Raw genomic sequence first — 16270 nt, 5'->3', positions numbered from 1 at the left:
GGGGGCAGAGGATGAATTTGGGGATGAGAGGGGTTCTGCCAGACTGAGGTCCCATTTAAGATTTGCCCTAAATTCCCCAGAAATGAGATAGCAGTTACAGCCACACAAATGATGGGTTTAGGCCGGTAGGACATCATCAGGCCTGAACTCCATCATTTACTCCCGAAGATCCACAAACCTAATTTATGTTCCTGTCCAGCTGAGGAAGGCTGGTGCTGAAACCTTATAATGGGAAATTGTTGTGTTTCACTGTGCTGATAGATAGAAGCTCATAACTTTACTTTAGACTGGCCTTTCGCCAGTTTATTCTTTGCTCCTTATTTTTAATGCTTCATTTGGAAGTCAACCTTGAGATTATTTTTGGTTTGGAATATTTCTTTAAAATGCACTACACCATGAGCTTTCCACTGGGGATTCCCCTCTTTATGATATATGTGTAGGAGGAGAAATAACAGAGAAGCTGCAAGGCTGCACTATAGGAGATTCAGGCCCCTCTTGCGGATGCCCAGGTACCAGGCTGTACAGGCCTAGATAAATTGTATTGGAATAGCTCCCTGGAGTTATGCATAAGGAGGCTCTGTCTGGCTCACTGCAGAAGCATTGGCAAGGCTTTGCACAATCCTACAGAGAGATTTGCAAACTTCCTCTAGAAACATCAAGGAATTATTCCTTGCCCACTGGTTCATTCCAAGGGACATCAAGCCACTGCTGCCAAAGTAATAAGATTGCTGTACATATTTGCATAAGGCAAGTAATTAATGCTGTGCATGTCAGGGCAGTCCAGTTAATGACAACTAGCGTGAGTAGAAGACATATGAGGCCCTACGGTCAAACTGTATCATTCTGTTCGCAGAAAAAGATTAATGATCAATTAGCAGATGATTGCAGGCACACATTTCTGCGTGTCAACACTCAGTGTTCAAGCAGTTACCCTGATTTATTCATCCTTTGGCAGTCCATTGTCAGAATCAAGAACACAACACTGTCTAGCCTCTCTGAGACTGGGGTGTAAGGAGGAGAGGGGGGGTTATCCAATATTACTGATACTTCTTACACCATTGAGAAGCACTGCTAATGAACTGCAGGAATATTGCAATGAGGCTCCCTTCCATACCCGAATTAAAGTTTAGCAGGTCAGCAACATGTTGAAGGGAAACTTTAGTTTTCTGCAGAGCCCTGGGGGTTTCCCTCAAATACCTCCCAATGTTATTTCATAAATTGTTGCGCCCTTACAAATTTGCTCTTCAGAAAGGACTGGAGTTTGACATCCCTGAGGGGAGAGGTTGACTCAGAAGCTCAATTCCCTGAGACATGCTTGGACATGAAGATGACACAGTAAAGTCTCAAACATTTGATGGGAGACAGCTGGAAGATAGACTTATCAGACAGAGTTTCAGTAATGTCTGATCGTATTATAGCTGTAATACAGCAATAATAATAAAGCATAATTTAAATGTTCACGCCCCCTCAGAATGCTAAAATCAGAAATCCAATCAGGGTTTTAAGCCCATTAACCTCCTTTTCACTTTCAGTACAAATTTATACATTCAATAATAAAAAGCCATGAATATGATAACAACATGCCTGACAACAACAATTATATAAGGTTTCTGCAACCTCAAATGGAAAGAGAGGAGGATCACTGATTGATCGATCCAATGCTTCTGTCAAACCCCATACTCCGATTTTGAAGAAAAATCCTTCTTAATATCTCTTGCCCAACCCCCACCTCACTTGTTTATAATCTGTGACTTTTCTAATATTTGTCAGTTCCGAAGAAGGGTCACTGACCCGAAACGTTAACTCTGCTTCTCTTTCCACAGATGCTGCCAGACCTGCTGAGTGAATCCAGCATTTCTTGTTTTTGTTTCAGATTTCCAGCATCCGCAGTATTTTGCTTTTAATTTACTTCTTAATATCAAAACTGTTTCAGAAAACTAAGGATTCTTTTCCTTCTTTAACAAATTATTTCTGCTTTAGAAGAAGCCATTTAGCCTCACCACCTTTCACGAACCTTGTGACCTTCTGACTTTTGCTCAGTTCTGTTGTAATATTTCTTCTAGTGACGCCGTGAGGGCCAAGGATCTGAGATGTGGATGGATGTTCTATATGACTATGAGTCTCTTGGGGTATAGGTCACCAAGACTGCAGTATCTGCCTCCAATTCTTTACACTGTTTCTCCAAGGTTTCTGCTAACCTTCTACCAAAGTTACAGCGGGAGATTGGGAGAAGTTCAAAGCCCTGGTGTTTTACCTCATTTATTGTCTTTACTTTGGAATTTTCCTCCAGTTCTCTCCTCTTTCCTCCCTCTCCAAAAGCACTGAGGTAGGGCCCAGACAATGGCGGCCATTTGGCACCTTGCCAAAATGCCATTGTGGATAGGGAGTGCCAGCTTTCACAACCATTCTCATACCTGGGCTCACCCCACATCCAGATCCGCACATGCCAGCAGGGAGTCACCAAATAACAATAAGTTTGAAACCTCGGAGAATTGCTCCCCCCATCCCTAGCTGCAGCTAAATGTAGTACCTTCACTGCCATACCACCTGAAATGGGCCCATATTATGTACATGTGAGCCCCATGTAACACTGAGATGACAAGACCTAATGTTTAAAACAGTTGAAAGAAACAATCTATCAATTAGTTAGGGTTCTAGCCAACTTCTCTTTTAAATCTTACAAACTAGGCCCAGAAGTTAAGTGCCTGCCTTGGTTACAATTTTAGACAATTGCGAATGGTGAAGGTGGTGAATGGGGTGCCAATTGAGTGGGCTGCTTTGTCCTGGATGGTGGCAAGCTTCTTGAGTGTTGTTGCAGCTGCACTTGCCATCCAGGCAAGTGGAGAATATTCCATCACACTCCTGACTTGTGCCTTGTAGATAGTGGACAGGCATTGGGGAGTCAGGAGGTGAGTTACTCGTCGCAGACTTCCCAGCCATGGACCTGCTATTGTAGCCACAACATTTATATGGCTACTCCAGTTCAGTTTCTGATCAATGGTAGCTCCCAGGAAGTTAATAGTGTGGGATTCAGGAATGGTAATGCCATTTAATGTCATGGGGAGATGGTTAGATTCTCTCTTGGAGATGGTCATTGCCTGGCACTTGTGTGACGCGAATATAACTTGCCACTTATCAGCCCAAGCCCGAATGTTGTCCATATTGACACAGAATGCTTCAGTATCTGATGAGTTGCAAATGGTGCTGAACATTATGTAATCATCAGCAAACATCTCCACTTCTGACCTTAAGATGGAGGGAAGGTCATTGATGAAGCAGCTGAAGGTGGTTGGGCCTAGGACACTGCTCTGAGGAACTACTGCAGTGATGTCCTGGGGCTGAGATGATTGTCCTTCAACACAGCACAACCGTTTTCCTTTGTGCTAGGTATGACTGCAACCACTGGAGGGTTTCCCCCCTGATTCCCATTGACTCCAGTTTTGCTAGGGCTCCTTGAAGCCATACTTGGTCAAATGCTGCCTTGATATCAAGAGCAACCACTCTCACCTCACCTCTTGAGTTTAGCTGTTTTGTCCATGTTTTGACCAAGGCTGCAATGAGGTCAGGAGCTGAGTGGCCCTGGCGGAACCCAAAATGCGTGTCAATGAGAAGCTTATTGCTGAGTAGGTGCCGCTTGATAGAACTGTCAACGACACCTTCCATCACTTTACCGATGATTGAAACCTAGTTTGCTGCTGCAAGCCTTGAGTTACGAACTCCAATTAATATAAACCCCAATAGTATAAACCCGAGGCAGCTGAATTTCCCATCGCATTATTGCCTCTGGACCATGGGTGCAACCCCCATCCCCCAAGTGCGGAGCCTATGTGTACATTTTTGATAGAAACCGTCCTTGTTCATACAATTTCACAGTATGGAAGGAGGCTATTCAGCCTACCATGACTGTGTTGGCTTTTTTGAAGGTACCACACAATTAGTGCCCCTCCTCTGCTACTTCCTCATAGCTCTCTGAATTTTCCTTTTCAAGTACATAACCCTAAACATTGAGTTATTTTCCAAGTGTATTTTTCAGTTTCCCTGTGCCTTCTCCTGCAGTTCATATTGCTTCAAGGTGACTAAGCAGGTCACCTGGAGATTTTGTTCCCATGGCAAATTATGCAAATTAAGGAATTATCTAACCAGTCCCAGTTTGTCCCTGATGTAACCAGTACAGATATAACCTGTTCTACTATATGCAAATCCTGTTATATGTAACTTTTTTAAAATTCAAACTTCATATGTTCTGACCAATTCCTGCTTTTGTTTTTTTGATCGCACAGCAAGCCCAGTCAAGGAGTTTTCGTCAGCTTTAGCAAAGTGTTGATGATCTTCGAATAACAAAGGTTAATTCAAGGGGGAAGCTTCTGGATACTTAGAAACTCAAAGTAGCCTTACATTAACGTCTGAATCATTGATGGAAATCCAGCCACCATCCAGCCCAAGTAAAGTGATGCAGTCAACTTACCAGATGATGTACTGTTTGAGAAGCTTCTGAATCGCAGCTCATTTAATACAATTTTTGTTCCATAATTCTATCTTTTTAACCAACAGGGAAAGTGTTTGTTTCTCATCCTGTTTTAAAAGTGCCAGTGATACACTTTCTCCAATACTCATAAATTTGTAGCTCCTAGATTGTTTTTACAGACACTTTCTGATCTTTTAATTGGAAGTGTTTTTTGATTGAAAAATTTATACACAATGCATGGAGTATTTTTTGTGACATGCTATGTATAATGTGTGGTTATTTAAGACTTCTTGATCTAACACAAATGGCTCAGTGGTTTGCTAGCAGAGATGGGTTAGATGTCATCCAGATCCACAATTCCCAATGTACTGAGCTCCTGATATTGACCAGATTATGAACATTCGAGAGTGGAGCCGACAGAGAACGGAAGGATGAGTTGACAGGCACTGCTGTGCTGTAGATCCAGCTGGTGACAGAATAACATTGTTGGATTCCTAGGACTAGGTTGCCAGCCTTGTGGACCAGAGGCATAATGATTCATAGCATGAACCAAAACCAACAAGGGACTGGCAGGGCAAACATGACTTTCCTTATTCTGCATTGAGTTCTGCTATCACTGATTTAAGCACATTTTGAACAGGTCCTGGAATATCGATATCCTTTTACAGGCTTCTCCAATGCTTCCTTGAAAGGCTCTTATCCTAATATTTGCCTCTTATGCTTTCATTTCCTCATGCTCCTACTTTACATTTACCATGTGAAGCTAATGACAGCAGCTCCATATACAGCATCAGCACTGTAAGGTAAGCAAGACAGCACTACTGCCTCAGCAGGTGCAGAAAGCCCCCGAAAGAAGTAGATTTCCAAAGTTCCCCTAGACACAGCACTGTCATGGCAGCTAGAGAACCAGTGTCCTGTGGTGGCAGACCAACAACATTTTACTTGGACCTGGACGTGCTGCAAGCTCAGCTCACCATGCTGCACTGCAATGCGGTTTTCTGCATTCCCTATACAGACCTTCCCAAGGCATTGAGGGAGATCCAGCAGCCAGAAAAGGAAGTTGTGTGGAATTGTACCATAAAATATGGGATCCAAAAAGCTTATAAATGGGTGAATTCCACTGTGCTGCAGTCAAAGCTATTACATAGAATTTACAGCACAGAAACAGGCCGCGTGGCTCGACAGATCCTACAAACATACATGCATAAGAATTAGGAGCAGAAGGCGGCCATTTGGCTCATTGAGCCTGCTCCGCCATTTGACAATATCATAGCTGATCTGAATGTGGCCTCAACTGCACTTTCCTGTCTGCCCCCCATAACACTTGACTCCTTTGTCTATCAAGAATCTATCCAACTCAGCCTTGAATATATTCAATGACCCAGCCTCCACTGCTCTCTGGTTGAAGAGAATTCCACAGACTAACAACACTCTGAGAGAAAAAAATTCTCTCATCTTTGTTTTAAATGGGAGAATCCTCATTTGCAAACGGTGTCCCCTAGTTCTAGTCTCACCCATGGGTGGAGACATCCTTTCAGCATCCACCCTGTCAAGTCCCATTAAGTACAACTATGCTATTTGCTTCAACTACTCCTTGTGGTAGTGAATTCCACATTCTAACAAGTCTCTGGATAAAGAGGTTCCTCCTGAATTTCCTATTGGATTTATTAGTGACTATCTTATATTTATGGCTCCTAGTCTTGGTCACCCTAGTAAATAGAAACATTTTTCCAATCAAACCCTTTAATAACCTTGAAGACCTCTATCTGTCATCCCTCATACTTTTTTCTACTTTAATCTTTTCTGATAGCTAAAGTCTCTCAGTTCTGGTATATTCTCGTACATTTTTTTTGCAACTTCTCCCATGCCTCTATATTCTTTTTATAGTATAAAGACCACATCTGCTCATTCCAAGTTTGGTCTAACCAAAGTTCTATACAAGTTTAACATAACTCCTCTGCTTTTCAATTCTAACCCTCTAAAATGAGCCTCTAATCTATCAACACCTTCCCTTTTGTTCTATTTTGCCCTACCCCTGCTTTATTTGCTTAAAACCTATTATATTTCTAACTTTTGCCAGTTCTGATGAAAGGTCACTGACCTGAAACAGTAACTCTGCTTCTCTGTCCACAGGTGCTGCCAGACCTGCTGAGTATTTCCAGCACATTTTGTTTTTATTTCAGATTTCCAGCATCTACAGTATTTTGCTTTTATTTCACTACTTTTAGTGATTTGTGTATCTGTATCCCTAGATCCCTTTGCTCCTGTACCTCATTTAGACACGTAATGTCCAAACAGTATGTGGCTTTTATTCTTCCTACCAAAATGTACCACCTCATGGCATAAAACAGAGATATTATCAAAAGTGTGATGAATGTTAAAGAAAGTGAGTTTGTGTTCAATGCAAGACTTTCATTTATAATATACATTTGTCTGTGTTTGTGTTTCATTTTTCAAGGAACGGATGCACAAAAACAGGTTATTTTTTGAACCAAGAATTCTAGCCATACTCAAGGAACTACATCTGTTTTTGAATGGTACAATGTCTTATGACAAACTGAATTAAAGGGGCATTGTTTCCATGAACCGGTATTTGGGTAATCGGTTATCATTTGCTAAAACACCAGGAGGTAGATTTTGACTTTGTGCCAGTGTAAAACGGGTGATAGTGACTTCGGCAGCTCATTTTACATCAGTCGTGATTTTACTCCCATTGATATCAATGGAAATAGAAATTGGGAGAGATGTAAAATGGGTTAAAAACAGAAAATACTAGAAATACTCAGCAGAAATACTGGCAGCATCTGTGGAGAGAGAAACAGAGTTAATGTTACAGGTGTGTGTCCTTTCACAGAAACATTGGGCTGAATTTTCCCGCAGGTCTCAGGAACCCAATGCTGGACCATTTTCAGGTCCTGACCCCGCTGGTGTCTGACATCTGCACCCGTCCTGGACGTGATGTTATGGGAGGCGGCGATTAAGAAGCATTCGCCGTCCAATTAAGGATGGCAGACAGAACAGGGATGCAGGAGGCCCAATCTGAGGGCCTGCTGCACTGGATGGCTGGCAGCTCCATTGGGAGAGGTGGGTGCCACTGAGGCAGAAAGGGGAGCATAAGGGTGCCTCAAAATGGAGGTGATCCTGGAGGCCTGCAGAGAATTTACAATAAAGAAGGCCCACAGCTGTTAGGGCCATCGGGGGGAACCCCTCCACAGGATTAACTGTGGCATGTCTGTGGCCATTTCATCCTTTTGGCTCCTTTACTGGAGCATTGAGAGGAGGCTCGGATGGCACCTCCAAGCCTGCCGCTGGGTGGCCACCTGCAAGTAGCGCAGGGGGCCAGTCTGACGCCAGGAAAATGTCACCTGGTTTTGAAAATTGCTCCCAAATGTGGTCTTAATTAGCTGCTTGCCTCCATGGAGCGTGATGCCGATTCCCGTGGCAGCCTACCCCTGGGAAACTCACCTGGAGGCAGGACAGTATTGGAGTGCTGTCCCATATCCAACTATCTGAAATTCCTTACCCCTTACACCCCCGCCCCCAACACCCCTCCCCCCCCTCCCCCACCCCCCCCCCCCACCACCACTTCCATGCGGCTGGGAAGACTCCACCTGTAAACTCTATCTCTCTCTCCACAGATACCGCCAGACCTGCTGAGTATTTCCAGCATTTTCTGTTTTTATTTCAAATTTCCAGCAGTATTTTGCTTTAGTAAAATGGGTTGCTAATTCGCCATCTATTGATTTACACTATCGCACAAAGTTAGGATCTACCCCCTTGTGTGAACCTGGTCAAACTGCATTGTGATGTTATGATAGTGACAGCAATGCCACAGATCTCTCCTTCAAAACAAAGGTGCGGCAAATATTTTTTCTCCCATGAGGACTGTGCCCCTTTAATCCAGCAGCGCAGGTGTGATTCCACCTATAATTGTATTATTTATTTAAATTTTTTGACAAGTCTCTCACCACTAATGTGAGTCACCCCGTGTCTAGAACAGAACAGACCAGAAGTTGCACTGCAGAGCTACTAAGCTGGAGATGGCCATCAGGCTGCATATCAATATGCAATGTGCTGTTCTGGCTGCAGCTTGCAAATCCTTCTTCACAGCACTGACACTGTGTGTGGCCAGGGAAGAGTTCAGTTCAAGCAACCTGACAGTATCTCTTCAGTAGTGCAGACAACTGGCACTCCGTTTAACTCTAAAAATACTCCACAAAGTAAGCTCCCAATTCTTTTGCATTACTTAGTATGTATTTACTTTTCAAAATGGCCAGGAAACCATGTAGGTGTAACTCGCTGACAAGTTTTCAGAGACTCAAGCACAAACTCTCAGCTGACGTTCCAATGGAGTACTGAACTCTGACAGTGCTGCACTGTCAGAGGTGCAATCTTTCAAGTGAGACATTAAACTGAGACCCCTTATGCCCTCTTAGGTGGACATAAAATATCCTGTGCCACTATTTCGAATAAGAGCAGGGCAAGTCTTTCTGGTGTTCTGGACGATATTTACCCCTTAACCAACATCATTAAAACAGATGATTGGGTCATTATCACATTACTGTTTGTGGGACCTTGCTGTGCACAAATTGGCTGCCGCATTTCCTGCATTGCAATAGTGACGACACTTCATTGGGTGTAAAGTACTTTGGGATGTCCTGAGGTCAAGAAAGGTGCTATATAAATGAAAATTCTTTCATTCTTTAAGTAATTGCATTTTCAACAAGTGGCTTGGGATTCAGACCATGTTGTATATTTGGAAACAATAGATATTATGGATTTGAATATTTCACTTTTTTTATGAGCAGTGCTGTAGATTAACAAAGCGTCAGTGTATTAGCAAAGCGTCAGTTTCGACAAGCATGTTTACTGCGTCAGAAGTTTGCAATAAACAGAGCTTTAAGTGGTTTCTTTGATTTGGTTCCATTTGATATGTTGCACAGTCCCTCGCAATCTCCAACTTTTCTTGAAGGAAGGTTTTACATAATCACAGACATTTGGAGAATGAAAAAGCCAGTTGTCAGGAATATCCAGAAAACATTGATACAATCCTGATTTTCCTCTGAAATTGGTGCAGAGTTCTTTGTACTTTAAAGACCACTTTTTAAACGCTACCAAAGGGTGATAAGAGAAGGTAGGTGTTCCATCTTTCCACCTGCTAACACAGGTGGAAAGAAAGAAGGAACAGATGAACACATTGCACAGATGGTAAGGGGATCAAACAGCAGTTTAATCAGAGGCCTTAATTTCTTTTCAATTAAGAAATCTTGATCAAGTCCAGAAGTGGAGGGCCCCCACCAAGTTTTGAACAGAGATAAATCTAAATAGAGCAAGCATCTGTCTGACCATGACAATTTATTAGTGTGACATAAAATGATGCACAAAAGTACCTCTACAGGGAGGAAAGTAATTTGTCATGAATTTGATTGTCTACTTAGCACAGCAGTATTAAACCCTCCCACAGGACTCCACCAACATCCTAAAAATACACATACTAAAAAAAGGTGGTGCATACCTGATATTGCTCAATGGTAGGTCCTGGTTATTGGTTGCTGCTCTGCGTGGTGATGAATGAATACTGTACCTGTGCGCACAATGCAGAGAGAAAGATTCTACCTTGAACAGTCTATTCAAAGAATGGAGTATGGCATGAATTGCCTTTAGGAATTTAGGAACATTAGGAATGGCACTGAGCCATTCAGCCCCTTGGACTCACTCTGCTATTCACTTAGATTATGACTTATCTCTAACTCAACTACACTTACCCACCTTTGCTCTACATCACTTGATACCGTTACCTAACAAAAATCTACCTTGTTTCTGGTGCTGGAAGAGTCAAATTGTAAATTACACAAGATAAATCTAACTATTTTTTACAATTTGTGCCAAACTTTAGTATACACACAGATAGCTCTGAGCATATTACATCATATTCTTGCAGAACAACAGATACACTCTTTAAATGGTGGGAAGTTTGTTGTGAATATTCATACTTAAAGATCGAACATACAAGTATTTGTTTTAAGCAGTAAACACTAGAATTCCATAGGATTAACCTAAATCCCATGTATAATATGTCATGTCTCTGGAATTATGAACATCTATCAGAGAGATCACATGTAAATCAAAAATGATCAAATTAAATAGCTGTGGATCAGAATTTGGTAACATTTCTTCAGCTCTCCGTTGAAGTCTTAAAATGAGTTCAAATCCAAGATTCCCTGGAACCCTTATTATGTGTAGTTAAAAAGTTGACATGCCTCAAATCATCAAAGCATTATGTACCCCTCTATCATCAGCTGAACTGCTGTGATGAATATCACCATCATATAGATGGGTGATTATAACTGCGATACGAAGATAAAACTGAAATCTACCATCATTCTTCAGAGATCTTTGCACATGGAGCCTGTGATAGAACTATAGGCTCTCATTTTCTAAAATAACCAAAAACCAATGACTGTAGAAGCAAAAGAAATAGTGAAGGAGGGAAAGGCCATGAGGGAGACTGAGAGTGAGAGAGGGGGTAATGAGTGATGTCTGCTCAAACATCGCTCAAACACCTGTTAAACACCTTCTCCGAATGGGCAATAGTGAAATTAACAGCCTGGGTTAGATCTCTCACGATGGCGTAAAACAAGCTGGTGACTTGCTATCACCTGTTTTACTCTAACGTACAAAGTTAAGAGCTGCCCCTTTCACTGTACTTCCCCCATTGAGTTCATATTTCACAGTCACTTTAAAATATCAACAACTTCATTGGCAAAAACTGATCCTGGGCAGGCTTATGGACACCTGATATTTCACATCAATCTGTCATTGAGAAGCCACACAGCTGACAGTGCTGGGTCGATGAACAGTTCTACAAATCAACGGGGATCAGCAATCCACAACTTAACTAAACAGGAGTGAGAGGAAGAGGAATTCACATTTAAAATGCCCCACCCCAAAGAATATCCCCTTTTCAACCGATGTTAACATTTCAAACAATTAATGTCAATCATTTCTCTATTGAAACTCTGGAAAATGACTTCATAGTTTCTTGCATACATGTCAGGGCCACCTGCAATGATTCATCCATACCTTGGGGAAGAAGGTAAATTGTTTTTGGAAGATAGTTTAATCAGGTAGACTAAGCCCTAACATGTATACCTTACTGTCCTGTTCATAATGATTTTCTATCATGTGTAAAAAGACCAAGTACTATAAAAGCACAATGCAATCGGGATGGTGCTTGAAGCCACACACTGTAATGGGCATTACAGTTGAGCCTGATCCCACCCTTCCTCCAATGCCTACATGCATGCACTGTGGCCATTGGATAGTCATGAAGAGCAGGGGTCAGGTAACTTAGCTTAGGCCCAACGTAGAAACTGGGAACTTCCCTTTCTAGAAATACTCAGCAGGTCTGGAAGCATCTGTGGAGAGAGAAGCAGAGTTAACGTTTCAGGTCAGTGACCTTTCATCAGAACTGGCAAAGGTTAGAAATGTAATCGGTTTTAAGCAAGTGAAGTGGGGGTGGGGGGCAAGAGAACAAAAGGGAAGGTGTGTGACAGGGCAGAGGGCAGGAGAGATTAAATGAATAAGATGTTATCGGACAAAGGCAAACGGAGTGCTAACGGTGTGGTGAAAGACAAAGCATTAGTGCAGAGAAAGCGTTAATGACAGAGTAATAGACAGCTCTGTCCAAAAACACAAACATGAGAAACCAAGTTTAAGGCAGGCATATGAAAGATGCAGATGTTGCCAGACCTGCTGAGTATTTCCAGCATTTCTGTTTTTTTTAAATTTCAGGTTTTCAGCATCTGCAGTATTTTGCTTTTATTTTACTCATTTTGAAACTGTTTAATTCAAGCTTTAACAAGTATGAAGAAAACAGGCTGCACAAAAGGAATTTAAAACAATAAATGGATTCTGTAACATCATGCACAAAATGTATCAATACAGCCAGGACCACATAATGGTTAGAAGCTGGAGAAATACAATAAATAAAACATTTTTATCAATATTCTCTATATGACAAAGAAATCCTATCAAACATTCAAAATCCTAAATGTATCCTTTCTAACTAGTAACTATCCTGGTTTGTATGTGTACAAATATGCTATTCAACTGTGAGTCAGATCAGTCCTCTGCTGGTATTTTGTGTTTTGTAAATTCTTTTGTTGTGTAGTAAGCTCAACATGTGACTTTAAGATCAAATAGGTAAGTTGAAGCAGAGTAGATTTAGGATTTTGAATGTTTGATAGGATTTCTTTGTCATATAGAGAATATTGATAAAATGTGGACTGCTCGAGGAGATACAGATGTGCCTTTGTTTCCAGTTATGTTTGCAGAGGAATGAGGAAGTTCATTCTCAGAGTTCACATACCATTGGAGTCAACACATCCTAAATCAGAAGCAACCTTGAACCTAAGGGCTTTGTTGGGTCAAGATGAAATTTATTTCCTGATTGGTAAACAGGGCAAATGTTCAACACTGTGGCATAGAACTGTATTCTCCGCATAATGCAATACCACTGTTTCAAGGCTAAATCTGTGGATAGTTTCCATATCAGTGGGCAATGCAGGATGGATCTAATGCATTCAATTGCATAAACCATCAAATCAACACAAAAAAGGGAGTGGGATAAACCTGGCAACTACAGAGCAGTCAGCCTAATGTTAGTGATGGGGAAACTTTTAGAGACAATAATCTGAGACAGAATTAATTGGCTTTTGGAAAAGAATGGAATAATAAATGAAAGTCAGCACGGATTGGTTAAAGGCAAATCATATTTGGCTAACTTGATTGAGTTCTTCGATGAAGTAATGGAGGAGATTGATGAGCGTATTGCAGTTGATGTTCTGTATATGGACTTTCAAAAGACAACTGACAAAGTACCACATAATAGATTTGATAGTAGAACTGTAGGCAGGCAATGGCTAGTATTTAAAGAAGAATTACACAGTTTACAACGAATGTACATTCTTCTAAGACGCAAAACCCAACAGGAAAGGTGAATCAACCGTGGCTAACAAAAGAAGTTAAAGATTGCATAGGTCAAAGGCTTATAAGGTCACCAGAAAAGAGGTAAGCCCGAGGATTGGAATCAATTTAGAGTCCATGAAAGGAGGGCCAAGAAACTGAACAGCGGGCTGTAAAAGTTTCTTTATGTATGTGAAAAGGAAAAGATTAGTAAGGATGAATTTGGGACCATTGCAGGCGGAGACAGGAGAGTTTGTGGTGGAGAATGAGGAAATGGCGGAGAGACTAAACAATTACTTTGTGTCTGTCTTCATGGAGGAAGACACAGAAAATCTCCCAGAAATACTAGGGAACCAAGAGACTTGTAAGAATAGGAACTGAAAGAAATTAGTATCTATAAAGAGGTAGTACTCAAAAAATTAATTGGATTGAAAGTTAATAAGTCCCCTGGACCAGATGAGCTATGTCCCAGAGTAATGAAGGAAGTGGATACAGAGATAATGTCTTTATATTCCTCAAGGGATTCGTCTGTTCCTAGCCTCCCAGCCCTTATGAATGCTTCCTTTTTCTTTTTGACGAGGCTCACAATATCCCGCGTTATCCAAGGTTCCCGAAACTTGCCAAACTTATCCTTCTTCCTCACAGGAACCTGCTAGTCCTGGATGCTAATCAACTGACATTTGAAAGACTCCCACATGTCAGATGTTGATTTACCCTCAAACAGCCACCCCCAATCTAAATTCTGCCTAATATTGTTATAATTAGCCTTCCCCCAATTTAGCACCTTCACCCGAGGACTACTCTTATTCTTATCCACAAGTACCTTAAAACTGTTCCCGAAATGCTCCCCTACTGAAACTTCAACCACCTGGCCGGGCTCATTCCCCAATACCAGATCCAGTACGGCCCCATCCTTAGTTGGCCTATCTACATACTGTTTCAAGAAGCCCTCCTGGATGCTCCTTACAAATTCTGCCCCATCCAAGCCCCTAGCACTAAGTGAGTCCCAGTCAATATAGGGGAAGTTAAAATCACCCAGCACGACAACCCTGTTACCTTTACATCTTTCCAAAATCTGTCTACATATCTGCTCCTCTACCTCCCGCTGGCTGTTGGGAGGCCTACAGTAAACCCCCAACATCGTGACTGCACCCTTCCTATTCCTGAGCTCCCCCCATATTGCCTCGCTGCATGACCCCTCCGAGGTGTCCTCCCGCAGTATAGCTGTAATATTCTCCTTAACCAGTAATGCAACTCCCCACCCCTTTTACATCCCCTTCTATCCAGCCTGAAGCTTCTGAATCCTGTAACATTTAGCTGCCAATCCTGTCTTTCCCTCAACCAAGTCTCTGTAATAGCAACAACATCATATTTCCAAGTACTAACCCAAGCTCTAAGTTCATCTGCCTTACCTGTTATACTTCTTGCATTGAAACAAATGCACTTCAGACCACCAGTCCCGCTGTTCCCCGCAACATCTCCCTGCCTGCTCTTCCTCTTAGTCTTACTGTCCTTATTTACTAGTTCCCCTTCATTTATTTCACTTGCCGTCCTACTGCTCTGGTTCCCACCCCCCTGCCACACTAGTTTAAACCCTCCCGAGTGACGCTAGCAAACCTCGCAGCCAGAATATTTGTGCCCCTCCAGTTTAGATGCAACCCGTCCTTCTTGTACAGGTCCCATCTGTCCCTGAAGAGATCCCAATGGTCCAGATATCTGAAACCCTCCCTTCTACACCAGCTGTTCAGCCACGTGTTTCGCTGCACTATCTTTCTATTTCTATCCTCACTGGCACGTGGCACAGGGAGTAATGCCGAGATTAAAACCCTAGAGGTCCTGTTTTTTAACTTTCTACCTAACTCCCTAAACTCCCCCTGCAGGACCTCATCACACTTCCTGCCTATATCATTGGTACCGATGTGTACCACAACCTCTGGTTGTTCACCCTCCCCCTTCAGAATGCCCCCTGTCCGTTCAGAGACATCCTTGACCCTGACACCAGGGAGGCAACATACCATCGTGGAGTCTCTTTCACGTCCACAGAAGTGCCTATCTGTGCCCCTGACTATAGAGCCCCCTATAACTATTGCTCTTCTGCGCTTTGCCCCTCCCTGCTGAACAACAGTGCCAGCCGTGGTGTCACTGCTCTGGCTGCTTCTGTTTTCCCCTGATAGGCCATCCCCCCCAACAGTATCCAAACGGTATACTTGTTAGAGAGGGGGATAGCCACAGGGGATTCCTGCACTGACTGCCTGCCCCTTCTAGCGATCACCCATCTATCTGCCTGCACCTTGGGTGTAACAACATCTCTAAAACTCCTGTCTATGACACTTTCTGCCACTTGCATGCTCCTTAGTGCATCCAGTTGCCGCTCCAACCGATCCATGCTGAGGAGCTGCAACTGGGTACACTTCCTGCAGATGAAGTCCTCCGGAATGCTGGAAGCGTCATGGACTTCCCACATCTCACAGATGAAGCACTTCACCCCTCTAACTGTCATTTCTAGCACTAATTAGTTAATTAATATAAAATAAATAAATACTTATTAAATCCTTACTAAATTGTTACAATTAACTATATGGTCCCTCGTGCTAGATTCCTACTATAAATATTAAATGCTAACTAAATACAGTAATCTCCTCCCTCTGGTTTAGTTACTCTACTTATTAATTAGTTAATTAGTGTTTTAATCAATTTTTATCAGTTTTATTTTCAAATTCGGTACAGATTCCCTTCCAGCCAATCAGGTCACAGCTTTCCTGTGATGTCACTTTTTTTTTTCCGCACCCAAGGTAACTTACCGGTTCGGAACTCCGCCCTCTGAATCTGCTCCGAGAA

At 42.3% G+C, this 16270-nt stretch overlaps 2 protein-coding genes across 3 annotated transcripts in view; one reads left to right on the top strand and one right to left on the bottom strand.

Moving 5' to 3' along the window:
• Positions 1–7502, top strand: part of LOC137347094 (uncharacterized) — a 56593-nt gene extending 49091 nt beyond the window's left edge. The window contains exon 9 of the mRNA XM_068011181.1: positions 4281–7502. Within this exon, the coding sequence (XP_067867282.1) occupies positions 4281–4338 (58 nt within the window). The 3' untranslated portion in view covers positions 4339–7502. The remainder of the gene's footprint in view (positions 1–4280) is intronic.
• dnali1 (dynein, axonemal, light intermediate chain 1) overlaps positions 1–16270 on the bottom strand; it is a 136542-nt gene that overhangs the window by 112662 nt on the left and 7610 nt on the right. The window lies entirely within an intron of this gene.

Source organism: Heterodontus francisci, chromosome 31 (genome assembly GCF_036365525.1).
Source record: "Heterodontus francisci isolate sHetFra1 chromosome 31, sHetFra1.hap1, whole genome shotgun sequence".
NCBI lineage: Eukaryota > Metazoa > Chordata > Chondrichthyes > Heterodontiformes > Heterodontidae > Heterodontus > Heterodontus francisci.
Note: the sequence above shows the minus strand (reverse complement) of the source record. Positions and strands in the feature narration are given on the sequence as shown.